The sequence below is a fragment of the Stenella coeruleoalba genome (genome assembly GCF_951394435.1).
Source record: "Stenella coeruleoalba genome assembly, chromosome: 1".
NCBI lineage: Eukaryota > Metazoa > Chordata > Mammalia > Artiodactyla > Delphinidae > Stenella > Stenella coeruleoalba.
In genome coordinates this window covers 147,187,851-147,200,649 of record NC_137169.1, presented here as the reverse complement: position 1 = coordinate 147,200,649, position 12,799 = coordinate 147,187,851, and the positions used below count along the sequence as shown (strand labels likewise).

The following is a 12,799-nucleotide window of genomic DNA, read 5'->3' as shown; positions in this document are numbered from 1 at the left end:
CTGCCTGCGCCCGGACGAGAGGGGTTATTCCTGGTCCTGAGCCCCAGGCTGGCGCTGCTTCAAATGGGCATCAAGGGACCCTATGAGCCTGTGTGCGACAGGCTTCCCTCGCAGCCCCTGGGGAGGGCGGGCACCCCCAGGGCCAGCGCAGCTCTGTGGAGAGGCCACTGGCAGAGATATTTGTGGCTCTGGCTCTCGTATTCTGTCCTTTTCAGGAGTTCAGGGCACTGAAGTTTGTATCAGGAAGACAAGCACCATGGCAACCGGGCTCTCTGGGTGCTGCCTCCACACTGCTGGCGTTCCAGGATAGACTTAACCCCCGTGCGAGGGGCTCCTGGAGGCCTCCGGGCTGTTCGGGAACTGTCCCCCGCTCCCCCGTCCCCAAACCGCGCCTCCTGTCACAAAGCAGTGTGTAGTGGAGGGAGTGTGGGACCAGGGCCCCAGCTGCTCCGCCTTCTTTGGGCCTCAGTTTCTTCATTTCTAGATGAGGAGGTTGGAATAAGCAGGGTGTAAGGCCCTCTCACGCTGACGCTCAGAGACTCTGATGGGCCAATTAGCACCTAAAATCCACCTCCCACGCCCACGTGTTTAAAAATCTGGTCATCTTTTCTGTTCCCAGATCGCCTACCGGGACCGGCTGAAGGACATTCGGGCCACCCTGGAAGTCTCTCCCTTCTTCATGTGCCATGAGGTAGGTGTGGGGCTTTGTCCTCGGGGACAGAGAGCCGTGTTCCGTGTGGCTGGCCACGACCCCTGGGCACGCCCGCCTGAGCTGTGCGCCTGACCCCCGTGCTAGCAGACCTGCTTGCTCCTAGACGGGCCGCCCATAAGGAAGGAGTGGGGCATACGGAGGGCCGGCTCGGCCTGGCTCTGCCCTGTGTAGCTGCACTGGGTCCGGCCATCCTGGAAATGCCCTCTTCTCCCTTTGTCCTCACTGAAGCCCAGCGTCCCTGGGTCCTTGGCTTCTCCTGGGGTCTCTCTGTCTTCTTAGCTTTGTGCTGCCGGCAGAGCTTCCTCCAGCTGGCCTGCTTTCTCTGGAGGACAGCCTGGGGCCGAGGCTGAAAGGACCTGAGGCCGAAGAGCCGCCCATGACCTCCTGCGTGGACGGAAGGACCCGCGGCTGCCCACTTGGCAGCCCCAGGCTTCGTCTCACGGCTCTGCCCCCCCTTCTTCAGCACTTTGCTGTTACTTCCTGAAAAACTGTTTTGCTGTACTCTTTCTGGAGTTTCACTTGGAAACTTCAGGTCCAGACCGAGGCCAAATGAGCTGGGGCTTCTGCTTTTTTCCATCTGGGAAGAGAAAGCCCCCTTCTCTGAGCTCAGCACGTCCAGGGGGTCTTCCCTGCCCTGGCCGGGGCCCTGGGAGCTAGAATGACACTTCAGCGCCTTGCCACACCTCCACGTCTCCTTCGGGCCTCACACAGGTGACCCAGGGGGTCGGAGGGTGTGTTCATATTTGGGAAGGCGCCTTACCCCGCGCAGGTGCTCTGACCACAGCAGGGAGGGTGCCCGCTGTCCCTGGCAGAGACCGTGAGCAAAGACCAGCCTCAGAAGCCCTGTCTGCCCAGGACTTGCAGCAGGTGTGCTCCCGGGCTGGGGGTGACCTGAGCCTGGCGGTCCGCCGTCCCCGAGGGGCTGTGAGTGCCTTGGGACAGGGTCCTTTCCGGTCTCCCCACAGACGGGCGTGTGGCATCTCCTTGGCATCTCCCCCTCGGGCAGTTGGGTAGCACTCAGAGGTGCTGAGGGATGGGTTAGCTGTGGTCTAGAAATAGAGGAAAGTGTGCAGGTTGGGACTGGGGGATGGGGACGGGGTCTGTCGTCCTGGACATTCCTCCCTGGCAGTGTGGGCCGTCATTGTTCTGGGTCCCATGTCCCCCGTCCAAGGCGTGGCCACTCGGGCAGGCTCTGCCGCTCAGGTGAGAATGGGGAACAGAGCCCATCGGCTGAGCAAAGCTCGCTCCACTTCCCTGAGGTCTCAGGCTTTTCCAAGCCCCCCTAAGGTGCCGGCTTGTTGTCTGGAGGGCAGGGCGGGGCCCCAGCCCTTCCCCGCCTCACCCGCCTACTCCCCTCCAGGTCATCGGCAGCTCCCTCCTCTTCATCCACGACAAGAAGGAACAGGCCAAGGTGTGGATGATCGACTTTGGGAAAACCACGCCCCTGCCCGAGGGCCAGACCCTGCAGCACGACATCCCGTGGCAGGAAGGGAACCGGGAGGACGGCTACCTGTCGGGTCTGAACAACCTCGTCGACATCCTGACGGAAATGTGCCCGGGCGCCCCCCTCTCCTGAGGCCACCCTCCGCCCCACCTCGTCGCCACCCTGGCGTCTTCTCCCCCTTGCTTCCCTTCTCCTTCTGAATCTTTCCTTCACTTCCACCTGGGTGCAAGCCCTAGAACTGACCCTCCCGAACGGCACTACAAGACACTTTGTAGACGAGACGAGATTTTCTAGTTACTGCCTGATTGAAGGGTTTGGAGCTAGGGCTTCCGTTTTGCTTTCTCAATAGGATCTCCTACTGGCAGAGAAACGCCCAAACCCAGGCTTGGCCGCCTGCAGGGAGGTCAGTAGGGTTTAGACCTGGAGGGAGGTTCAGGTAGCCGTGGGGTTCCTGGCTCCAGCTAACAGAAGAGCCCCCCACCCCAAGCCTCTGGGCAGGTTACCTGTGGAAGCCTGCTGCCCCCTGGTGGCCAGTGCTATTGGCACCACTGTTAGGCACAGCCGGTTCCTGCCCCATCCTCTCAGCCTGGGGGTGGGCTGGTGCTGTAAAAATAGGTGCCTGGTGCCAGGCTTTCTGGTATTTGGGGCACAAAACCACTGGGAACAGAATGTTGGCCACGAATAAAGTACCCTCTGCCTAGCAGCCTGGGGACTCCGAGAGATGCCGTGGTGGCCTTTGTAGGGCCACTAAAGCAGAGACCCCATCCATCCGGTATTGAAACCCTCCAGCATTGGGACAGACCCAGGAGCCAGAAGTCCAGACCCAACTTGACTGTGCTGTCTGACACTGGCCTTCCCAGGAGGGGGCAGGCAGGAGCTGCGTTCTCCCGTCTGTGATTTTCGCCCGTGAATTCAGAGGGACATTCTGCAACCCTGAGCTTCCAGGGATGCCACCCAACCCCCAGAGCCACTTATACCTCCCACTCCCCACCTTGCTGTGACAGGGTCCTCAGGGCTGGAGGGCAGTGGGCCAGGGCCCAGGCAGCCCCAGGGGAAAAAAGACAGAGCTTGCCAAGGACATTCCTCTCCTGTCCCCTCACCTCCCAACTTCCTGGTGCCAGGTGGTCCACCTGCTGCACACCCAGGATGCTCGTGAGGCCCAGGGTCCCCAGCAGTGATGGGGCAGAGCTCGAGGCCAGCGCTAAGCAGGGAGGAGGCAGGAAGCTGGCTTACTGCCATCATTCCCCCACCCCACCCCCCACCCCGCCCCCGAAATAAGTCTTAACGGCCAGAAGGGCTTAGACCCGCTTCCCAGATACGGTGTGAGCAGCTTCCAGAGTATGTGGAGGGTGCCAGGCATCTCTTCCTGGGGTCTCTAGGTTGCTTGAAGATTCACAAGGAACCAACTGTAAGCCTTATTTTAATTGTAAAGCAAGTAGGTCTACATTATTGAGAAGAATGTAAATTTGCGTGAGTTGTAAAGAACAAAAGTCCAGCTCTTTGGCCATTTGGAGCTGGGCCCCAGGTGTTCACCTTTGCTGTCGGAGGTTGGACCCATTGCTCTGCAGGGAGCTGGTCCAGGGACTACTTGGAGATGATGTGTCCCCAGGGGTGTGTGCCTGGAGGACCAATCCAGGGGGAAGCCTTCCTGGGCTGCCCCCTGTCACCGCAGGGTCTCTGCGGGAACTGTCAACTTGCCCACGTGACACGTTCGTTTCCCTTTTCATGCTGGGTGAGTGACGGTTGGTGGGGGCAGAAGGTGGGACACATGAGGATGCATAAGTACAGAGTTTAAAAATGGAAATCACTTTTGAACTTCCTGGCTCTTGTTCAAAACAGCAGTGAGCTCCCGTGTGGGCTGCCTTGCTAAAGGTCACACCCCCTCCCGGCTGAGCACGAGAGACCTTGTGACACCACATGACCCTAGAAGGCAGAAGCACCAAAGTCAGCCCGGGGTCTTGGGAGCTGTAGTCAGCTGGGTCAGAAGGGACCCCGGGGGTCTGGGCTGCTCCTGTCTGCAGGGAAGGGACAGCATTAATTCAGATGTAAAATTCTACGACTGTGGGCTGGCCAAGTTACCCTCATTCTATCTATGAAGAGTTTGCTAAAGCAAATTAATGCTATGAACAAAAATTACAGGGGACCAACTTAACCAATTTGAGAGAACAAACTTTCCAAGCACTTTAGGCAGGCACCAGTTGTTTGCAAACAATGTGCTAATATGCCAGTGACTTGTTCATTACAGGAGGCCCATAGGGCCTCTTACTGGCGATCTTTTGCTTTGAGTTACAGTATATATGTGAATGGTAGAAAGTGGCATCTTTCTAGGGTTAATGCTATTAGGGGTTTGGGGGGTTTGTAGTTCCCATGCTAGTTCTCTTGCACACCTACTCTCTCTCTCAACCCATTCTCCCCTCTGTCCCCCCACTCCCTTGACCGAGCGGGATAGATGGATCCTGGAATGTGATTTCCCAGAACCCCTGCCCAGGCGGTCTGAAAACCTTCCCCAGCCAGCCTGGTCCAGGCAGGGACTCCCTGGGTCCCGGCCGTGCAGGTGCCAGGAGGGTGGGACGTGGTGTGCACACCTGCGCACAGGTGAGTGGGCGCCCTTTCTGCCCTGTCCCCATGGGGCCCCGGGGCCCTTGGGGTTGAGCACTGCTCAGCAGTGGAGGGAGGTATCTCAACTGCTTGTCCCAGATGTGCCTTTAGTGTCATGTAAGAAGTTTTTAAGTTATATTTATTTTGTCGGGTTTTTTTAATTGCACAAAACACTAAGTCTGAGAGGCTGGATTCTGTTTCTCCTTTAAAGCTTTGCCTTCTTTCCGAACTTCCTTTCCCACCCAATGGAAAGAGCCGGATGCAGCCCTGGCCGTCCTCCCACCCTACCCCACCACCCTCCGCCATGGACTCTTTCCACGCTTCGCTGTATTTAGCTTTGAGTTTCTCTGCGTCTGGTCAACCCCCGTGTGTACATAACCCAGGCCGTTGCTTGGGAAGAAGCAGGGTGCTCACCCCCTGCCAGTGCCTTTTTCTGGAGGAGAGAACTCCCCTGAGCGTCCTCCTTCCTCCTGCACCCCTCTCCCTGCCACACCTTTGGAGAAAACTGAGCTGTTACAAACCCCCGCACAGTGCCTGGCAAACAGACTGCAGACGCTCTGTACCTTCCTGAATAAAGGCCCTGGAGACCACGGTGCTGGGTGCTGTCTGCGTGTGGTCCTTGTCACCCCAAGCCCTCCAGGAGTGTCTGGGGGTGAGGGGGTCTTTGGTAGCTGGAGGATCCAGTGGGGGCTATGACAACCCCCAGGGGTGGGGGTCAGATTTGGGTAATATTTTAATCTGCAAAGGATTTTAAACACTCTTCAAAACTGCTCTTTTCTGCTCTCTCCATGAAAACTTTTACATAGCAGCTCAGGGACGAAGCAACAAACTGCTCCCCACCTTCCCCACCCCGGGCTGGCCGAGCTGCCAGCAACTTTTGCTTATGGAGCTCTGTACGAGGCACTGGGTGCTTGCATCCGTAGTCCCCTTTGATCCCTGTATTAACTCCGTGACTAAGGCTGTGGAGTCTACAGATGCGGAAACTGAGGCTTAGAACAAACACCTTGACCTGGGTAATAAGTGGGAAGCAGGGATTCAGATCCAGAATGTGTCTGGTTTCAAAACCAGTTGTCTTCCTCCCTCCCTAGGGAGCATCTAGACGGCAGAGAGCTTGGCTTATCTTTACCCTGCATCCCAGGCGCTAAGCACTGGGCCTGGCACGTAGTAGATGCCCGGCGAGGGTTTGATGGACTCATGAATGGCCGTGTGGCTGGGATGGCCAAGGAAGACAGCTGAGAACAGGAGCCCCTGCAGCACATCAAACGTTCTCCGTGCACTTGCCTTCAGGCCTCTCCAGCTCTGGATAGCTAGTGGCTTCATTTGCAGAACTCAGAATTCTGTATCTGGGGGCTGGTGCCTCCTTCCTTTACCATTCTGAAAAATTATAGGACAAAAATACAAAAAGGCCACAGTGCCTTTGCACCTTCTGTCCCTTCTGCCTGGACTGCTCTCCCCAGGTTATCACGTGGTAACTATGCTCATTCCGGATTCTCACACCTGTATCTCATTCCTGCCCCACAGCTGGCTCAGTGGGCTCCAACCATTGTCTACACAGGTTCACGCAAACTGCTTCCTGCCCTTCCTCCCCTGTCAGCCCAGAGCCCCGGGAGGTACCCAGCCCCGTGCCCATGTAACCCTGAAGTCTGGGGGATTTAATCCCCCTATGGTACAAACTTTTCCCCAATGGGAGATGAGAACAGGTCAGTAGGTCCCTGCCCCTTCACCACACCCCGCCCCCCTGCCGGATGCATCCTGATTGGCTTCCCCGAAAGTGGTCCTATGAGATCAAGCAACCAGCTGCACTTAGTGGGGCTTGCGCTCTGACAGAGCAGCAGGAAATAAGCCTCCTCCTCAGGCTTTTCTCCCTGGGGAACCTGAACAGAGATACACCATCGTGTAGATCTTGGCTCACATGTTGCCTCCTTGGAGTGGTCTCTGAACCCCCAGCTAAAGCAAGCGTACCCCAGCCGCACTCTCAGTGCCCTGTCTCATCTCCCACACTGTTGCTCAGGGTTCAAAACCATCTACAGGACTTGGGGTCTGTCTCTTCCATTGCGACACTGCCCCTGAGCGTGGGGACTTGACCTTTTAACTGTTGTTTTCAGTGTCTCGCAGTGCCAGGTACAGGTGCTTAGGGAATGTTGATGGGGTCCCTGAGCACCTGCGTGACCATGGCAGTGGGGCACACAGACACCCCTTCTTAGGCAGGAGAACAACTCCCAGGTCGTGTGGCTTCTCTGGGCTCGGTCCTCTCCTGCGATCTTATCTGCGCCCCTTTCAGCCAGCCGTTCTCAGTGTCTCTCCAGATCTTGCTGTTGCCGGTAATTGACCAGTAAAGGCACTCAACAAGTACTTTCTGGAATGGGTGAGCGACACTCCCTCTTCTCATCCTTTCTGCTGTGGTTACCCCCCTCCCAGGGCTTTGTGATCACCCCCAACCCATGCGGAGCCCCTGTGGCCATGAAACCCCGGCCTCCTGTGCCCGCCTGGGTTTCCCTGCTCAGCCTCCTGTGTCCAGCGCACAGGCTGATGGAGATGCTCCTTCAGCCCTTCAGGGGTGGTGCCACTGTCCCCCACTCCCGCCCGCCCTGGGACTTGGGCCACCCACCGGAGGACGGTCCTTCTCAGCTTCTGCACCCCTCATCCTGCTAACCTGGAGTGGACGCCACACATCCCCTAGAGGCTCTGGCCACAGAGAAAGGACCAGACCCCAGGCCATGGGGAGACCCTTAGAGGAGCCTGGGCACCACCAGGGCGCGGGCCCCTGGGTGGGGAAGAGCTGTTCTCTGGCTCAATTAATGGGATCTTGGGTCTTTCTGCCTGCTTCAAACTTCACTGGCCAAGGCGGCCTGTCGAGCTCTGCCTGCCCTGGGAAGGGAGAGTCAGCCTGGGAACCAGTGGAGCTCAGGGAGCCTGCTGCCTACAGGCCCCGTCCATCCTGGGTAGAGACGGGATCGGCGGGGGAGTGGGGTTCTGAGTCCTTCCAGCGCGGCCCCGCCAGCGGGGAGGTCCCAGTGGCAGGGAGGAGTGCCACCTCTTTCCCTCCATGGTTCTCAGCTGGCTGGGCGTCTGCACAAAACAGCCGGAAGCAGCTGAGTGCATGCTGCTTCATTGGGAGAATCTACCCCAGTCAAGGCGCTGAAGTGAGGTTCCATCCGCTGCAGATTAAAGCCATTTCAGTTATACCCCTGGGAACCAGGCTGGCTCTGTGGACCCACTGGACTCGCGGTGGGATGGCTAGGGGCCCAAACTCCTTCATCCCACGGACTCTATAAGCCCCTCTCTAAGCAGAGGCCCAGGGTGGCCTTTCAGGCGCCAGGCAGCTCTGTCAGCACAGCCCCCGGAAGACTGACGGCTGGTGCAAAGGGAAAGCGCTGGCCCTCCCAGAACGAGGGCAGCCCACAGAGCCCGGCCACTGACTGGGGCCTGCCCTGCTCGCCTTCCACCTGCCCCTCGCTCCACTGGACCACCTGCTGACACAGCTGCCTCGCTGCCTCCAGACCGGTGGGCAGGCCGACTTCTCAACCCCACCCGGAGGTTCCGCTTTCTAGGGTGACAGACTGTGCGGGACAGTCCTGCGTCATGGGGAACCCGAAGGTCAGTCACCCTGCTGCATCCCAGGACCACTTCTGGCACCAGCCACCTCGGCTGGGTTCCCTGAAACACGGAACCCGGGGTGAAAGCTTATGAGATAACACTTCATTGAGAAGAGCGGTCCCAATACTGAAGTCTGGAGAGTCACGTGCCTTAACACAGTGGTTTTTCACCTTTTGAGGATCACAGATGGCTGAGATAATCTACAGGGAGCTATGAGCCCTTTTCCCAGAAAAATGTGCATAAGCACATACATAAACAAACGTATGTACAAATTTAGGGACTCCTAGACACCCCCCAAAGTCCCTTGAAAATATCCCAGATGGTCTACGGGCCCTGGTTTAAGAACCCTTGGATTGTAATAGCCCTTCCTAATAGTACATTAGGGACACGTGCCCGCCTCCCCTCGCTGCATGGACATCTCTGTGCATCAGAGACCTGCCCAGCCTCTGCAACCCCCGTTTCCCCTCCCTTAACCACGCAGCCTTCTGTACAGGCACCACCTTTGAACTACGGCCCACCTGCTTTTAAGCAAAGCTTTATGGGAAATAACCATGTCCATTCCTTTATGTACTGCGTCTGGCTGCTTTCATATTAAACAGCAGAATTGAGTAGTTGCCAGAGACTGAACGGCTGCAAAGCCTAAAGTATTTACTATCTGACCCTTTATCGAAAAGTCCTCCAACCCCTGCCTTATGGAATAACGGTGACCACTGATGAAGAATTGCTACCTGTCAGGCACCATACCAGGTAATTTAAGGCTACATAGTTTAATCCTTATAAAAAGTTCATGAAATGAGATTTGTTAACCCCATTTTGTACACAAGAAAGAAGAGGCACAGAGGGGGTGAGTAACTTATCTAAGATCACACAGCCGATAAGCAACAGACCAGGTTTTGAACCAAAACTCGAGATCTTTCCATGACCCTGCATGACTGAGTTTCCTCAAGCAGCAGGGCTTGTCCCTACACCTGGCTGCATCACAGGATTGCTGGAATGGCCCGTTGTCAAGCCAGGAGTCCTGGTTTTGGTGACTGTAAACCTGACCAGGCCCTGGGAATGTTAATCCCAAGCATGGCCTTCTCCTGGGGCTGGGGGATGAGCTGCAGAGCCCCTAAGACCAACAGGCTGGACCTGGTCCCCAGCCAGCCTGGGGGAGTCGGGGGTGGAGGGAGACCCTGGATCAGGTGCTCTCTGATGAGGCACTGTTTGTTCTAGACTCTGTGGGACCCTGCAGGGAAGTGCAGCCTGCACAGCACCGTGACACCAACACTCAGACTCACACTGCTCCCCCTACCCCACCCACAGCAGACCGTGCAGAGCCAAGTTCACTTGCCAGTTCACAGGCTGACTCACACGCCTTTCCACAGAAAAACAGAAGACGCGTCCTAGCTTTCGAAAACACCAGGAAACAGCACGTGTGTCGTTTTTCTCTCTTTACTGTGACAGCTGTGGCCTGCTCCTGGCTTTCCGTGTGCCGTGTGCAGGCCTGAGGTGACAAATTCAGCAGAGAAGTCAGGAAGGGAGTGGAAAGTGCTGAGTGAGAAGAGGGCTTTCACACTTTAGCAAGAGGTGAGGGCTTGCGGTTATTTCGTTTTTTTTAAGAAGAAAATAACTAGTTTGATATAATACTGACAACAATAATAATATAAGAAAAGGAAGTGCTTCCCTGACTAGGTACCTGTCTCAAAACACAACCCAAAGTCACAGACTGGGTGGCTTAAACAACAAAAATTAATTTTCTCCCACTTCCGGAGGGTGGAAGTCCCCGATGAAGGTCTGGCAGGGCTTGGTTTCTGGTGAGGGTTTCTCTCTTCCTGGCTTGCAGATGCTGCCTTCTCACTGTGTCCTCACACAGCACAGTGGCCGGGAGTGGGAGAGTCAGCTCCTGTGTCTCTTCCTCTTCTTCTAAGGGCACCAGCTCTATCTGATTAGGGCCCCACCATTATGACCTCACTTAACCTTTATCAGGCCCTCACAGACCCCATCTCCAAATACAATCACTTCTGGGGATTAGGGCTTCAACATATGAATGGGGCAGGGAGAGACACAGTCCATAACACAGCTCCTGTGCTACCTAACTTCAGGGACTGTTTCCAACTCCATCTTCCAGTCCTGTACCTTCCAAACTGGTGAATTAGTAAAGCAGTTTGGGGGTGGGTTTGGGGCATGCAACGCTAGTTTCTGTGGTTTGCAATGTGGTTTGCAACCTGTATTTGGGTTATTTTAAAAATAGTTTCTGCAAATCATGGACAACCAGCATCTTACTGAGACAATTTGCTGTCGACAGCAGCCCTGTTTTATTTCAATGGGAAAAAATGCCCAATTTTAGTCATGCTTTCGAGAACACATGCTGGAGTGAAATCAAGACTGCAGCCTACAGAGGCTGCTGAAATAATGCGGCCACTTCAGGGGAGGGTGCCCCCTTCTGGACAGTCATGTGCATTACAAGATACATGAAGAAAAGGAAGATGGGTGGAGAGTTCGTTGAATTTCCAGGTCTGGGAGCCCCGCTGCTCAGCGAGACTCCTTCTTCTGCTGTCCCCCAGGAATGCCCTGGGGAAGAGAAAGTTCCCTTCCTCTCATGGCTTCTCCAAGCCTAGCTACATCTTTAACTAACGGGGATGCAGTGGCCGTGGCAATGATGAAGGAATCACCAACTACCATTACAGAGGGTTCAGTGTCGGGTGGGGAGGCATGGCGGTGAGCACAGTACGTACATTACCTCATTTAATCCTTAAAACACCCAGCTGAGGGAGGTATTGTTAGTATTACTACCTGTGCTGTCTAAATCAGGGAACTGAGGCTTAAAGAGGTTAAGGAATTTGACCAAGCTTGCACTGCAAGTAAATACCAGCTGTGGACCCAGGTGTACAGGCGTGGCGTGGAGGTGGGCAGTAAGCAGGCACGTGCGATGCAGTGTGAACATGGGGCTCCATGGGGCACAGAGGAGGGTGCCTGATCCGGGAGAGGCACAAGAAGGCCACTGGAGAGAGTCTTTGCAGAGCAGGTGCCAACCAAGGTCGGTTGACGGCTCAGTCGGAATTATCTGGAAGGGGAGGGCAGGTAGAGGGAAGAGAACCTGCAAAGCCACAGAGGCACATGGGAGGACACGGGTCAGCTGTCACTCAGGTGGCAGGAGCACAGGGTCTGTGCGGGGCTGAGGTGGCGGATGGGACTGGGGGGCGGGCAGGGCCCTATCACAGGGCTGGTGAGCCCAGTGCAGTGCGTGGACTTCCCCCCTGCCCCCCGATAAGGGGCCGTTCTATAGGCTCTTACACCAGGATGTGACGAGATCGCCATTGGCACGTGGCGGATGTCTCTGGCTGCCTGTGCCTTGGGGGTGCGCTGGGGGGACGGACGAGGCGAGGGGATTCATTAGGAGGAGGTTAGGATAAGCCAGAAGAGAAATACTGGGGTCCTGAAATGAGGCGAAGGCTGTGGGCTGCAGAGATGTGAGAGACGCAGTGTGGGTGCCCTTCCATGAGTGGCCGCAGGAGGGCTGGGCCTGGGGGGCCCAAGAGTGACCAGCTGGTAGATTGGGGCAGGGTGACACCACTCCCCCAGGGGAAAGGCGGGGAGGAGAAGCAGGATTGGGGTCGGGCTAGGGGGAGCTGATGATGAGTTTAGTTTGGACGTCCTGAGTTAGAGGTGCCTGGGGCACATCCACGTGGAGCCGTCCTCGGACAACTGGACACACGGGCCTGGAGTTCAAGAGCCAGGCCCAGGGGGGAAACGATGCTTCTGGAGTCGTCGGGATAGACTGTGGGCTTCCCCAGGGAGGCCGGAGCAGGGAGAATGCACAATATCACCAGAAGTAAGAAAAGCAGAATTCAGAATCGTATGTGCAATTTAGCCCGGGTTTTTGGAGTTAAAAGGAAACCATCAGATTATTAACGGTGTTTTTTTTGTGTGATGGGATCATGAGTGCTTTTAATTTCCTTCCTTACAGTTTTCTATTTAATCAAAACTTTCCCAGCAAGCATAATTTGCTTCCATAATCAGCAATTTTGTTTTAGTCACTACCTCTGTAACCAGATCATCTGGAACCCTCCCGGCAGCGGTGGGCACCACTTTCCGAGTCCCCCAGCCCTTCTGGTGCTTATCACACACTGTTGTATTTGTTGAACTGCAGGAGGGTCTGAGTCCTGGTCATCCCAATGTCCTCAGCTCCAGCCCAGGACCTGGCACGCAGAGGTGGCATGATAAATGTCGCATGAATGGAAAAATAAAACCTAAAAGGCCTACCACAAAGCATGTACCCCAGAGCCTTGACAGTGCCCTTGTCAGGGTTCACAGGCTTGGGCAGGGGACAGGAGCTTGCTTTTTACGGAGCTCTGAATCCTTGGCAAAATCTGTTTATAAAGAAAGATATATTTGTAAATGCTAATGAAATGCTAATATGAAACAAGGATCAGTAATGAATAATATATCAACTCAGAAATGAGCTC

The 12,799-nt window shown here is 55.7% G+C and overlaps 1 protein-coding gene across 3 annotated transcripts in view; it reads left to right on the top strand.

The window, feature by feature from the left end:
* ITPKB (inositol-trisphosphate 3-kinase B) overlaps positions 1-5,341 on the top strand; it is a 97,143-nt gene extending 91,802 nt beyond the window's left edge. For all 3 annotated transcript variants that reach the window (XM_079912167.1, XM_079912168.1, XM_079912170.1), the window contains 2 exons: positions 620-691; positions 2,073-5,341. In XM_079912167.1, the coding sequence (XP_079768293.1) occupies positions 620-691; positions 2,073-2,288 (288 nt within the window). In that variant the 3' untranslated portion in view covers positions 2,289-5,341. The remainder of the gene's footprint in view (positions 1-619; positions 692-2,072) is intronic.
* The last annotated feature ends 7,458 nt before the right edge of the window (positions 5,342-12,799 follow it).